The sequence below is a fragment of the Nanorana parkeri genome, unplaced genomic scaffold (assembly GCF_000935625.1).
Source record: "Nanorana parkeri isolate BGI_ZX_2015 unplaced genomic scaffold, ASM93562v1 scaffold3163, whole genome shotgun sequence".
NCBI classification, from domain to species: Eukaryota; Metazoa; Chordata; class Amphibia; order Anura; family Dicroglossidae; genus Nanorana; species Nanorana parkeri.
Window position 1 is genome coordinate 66,528 of NW_017309431.1, and position 1,777 is coordinate 68,304.

At 48.8% G+C, this 1,777-nt stretch overlaps 1 protein-coding gene across 1 annotated transcript in view; it reads right to left on the bottom strand.

Annotated features, from left to right (window-relative positions):
- Positions 1 to 1,155, bottom strand: part of LOC108802835 (zinc finger protein 143-like) — a gene marked incomplete at its 5' end in the record, with an annotated part of 32,447 nt that extends 31,292 nt beyond the window's left edge. The window contains one exon of the mRNA XM_018574688.1: positions 1,036 to 1,155. Within this exon, the coding sequence (XP_018430190.1) occupies positions 1,036 to 1,155 (120 nt within the window). The remainder of the gene's footprint in view (positions 1 to 1,035) is intronic.
- Between the last annotated feature and the right edge of the window lie 622 nt (positions 1,156 to 1,777).

Below are 1,777 nucleotides of genomic sequence, written 5' to 3' on the forward strand. Positions count from 1 at the left end.
GGCCGAGCAGCTGCATCCAAGCCGCACATCACCAAGTGCAATGCAAAGCGTGGGATGCCGCGGTGTAAAGCACGCTGCCACTGGACTCTAGAGAAGAGGAGGCGTGTTCTCTGGAGGAACCAATCACGCTTCTCTGTCTGGCGATGGGCGTGTCTGGGTTTGGCGGTTGCCTGGAGAACGGTACTTGCCTGACTGCATTGTGCCAAGTGTAAAGTTTGGGGGAGGGGTTGTGTTTTCAAGGGTTGGGCTCCGCCCCTTAGTTCCAGTGAAGGGAACTCTTAACGCCTCAGCACACCAAGACATTTTGGACAATTTCATGCTCCCAACTTTGTGGGAGGAGTTTGGGGACGGCCCCTTCCTGTTCCAACATGACTGCGCACCAGTGCACAAAGCAAGGTCCATAAAGACACGGATGGGGGAGTTTGGGGTGGAGTCCTGACCTCAACCCCATAGAACACCTTTGGGATGAATTAGAGACGGAGACTGCGAGCCCCTCCCCCAACATCAGTACCTGACCTCACAAATGGTCCAACATTCCCATAGACGCACTCCTAAACCTTGTGGACGCCTTCCCAGAAGAGGCGGAGCTGTTATAGCAGCAAAGGGTGGAGCCAACCCAATACTGAATCCTACGGACTAAGACTGGGATGCCATTAAAGTTCATGTGCGTGTAAAAGCGGGACGCAGTGTCCAGTCCAGTGTATAACTGGACTGTGCTGCAGCAATGTGGACTCCTTCCCATGTGACCGGTGTCCTGTGCACTGCCTGCCGTGGTGGAAATTGAGGACGCAGTGTCCAGTCCAGTGTATAACTGGACTGTGCTGCAGCAATGTGGACTCCTTCCCATGTGACCGGTGTCCTGTGCACTGCCTGCCGTGGTGGAAATTGCTGCACGTGTGTACAGGTCCTCAGGTGGGTCATGAAGTGATTGCAGTGTCCTGAAGAACACAACCAACTGGTCCTATCATTTATGAAATCGCACCATGATGTTCAGTTAGTAAAGCTGTGAGCTCAGTGGGCAAGGATCGGGGTTACCTTAAGGTGATGAGCTGTTGTGTATAGTTTGCCGCAACCATCAAAGTCGCATCGAAAGGCTTTCTCGTTTGTCTGCGGCGGTTTGGCCGTTACACGAGGCCCGTGACCTTGTAAAACAATCTGCGGAATAGGAAACAAGAACAAAATGTAAAAACGTCATATAAAAGTCCCATTATTACTATTCCTCAGATCAATAAATGTAACGTATTGTATAGCAGTGAGGGGACACGGGGTGGGGGTACGACATCCACGGGTCTTGAAAAATTTGAGGGTGTCTCGTCAGTAAAAAATGTCACCAGTCAGCATGACCGGACTGTAGCCTTGCAATTTATGTTAAACATTTTTAGTTACAGAGAGAGCTTTATTTTGGTGATATTTAATCACCACTGGGGGGGAGGGGGGGTTATTTTTACTATATAATGAAAAAAGTACCGTAAATTTTGAGAACATTTTTTTTTTTCCCTACGTTATGTTAAAAAATATTTTATTCTTACCCATATTTTTGGTAAAATATAAAAGACGAGGGTCACGTCGGTTAAATTGACACCGCACATGCCAAGCCTTAAAATTGCGCACTGTCCGCAAAATACGACCACACCGAAAATTGGCCGTAGGCGACGCTAACTGCTCATCAGTTTAGTGTTATCAGTGATTGATGGCCCTAAAATGATTGCTCTCATTCTGACGTTCGCGGCGATATGTAACATGAGCGGCGCCAGTGACGTTTTTGCGCCTAGGCGCA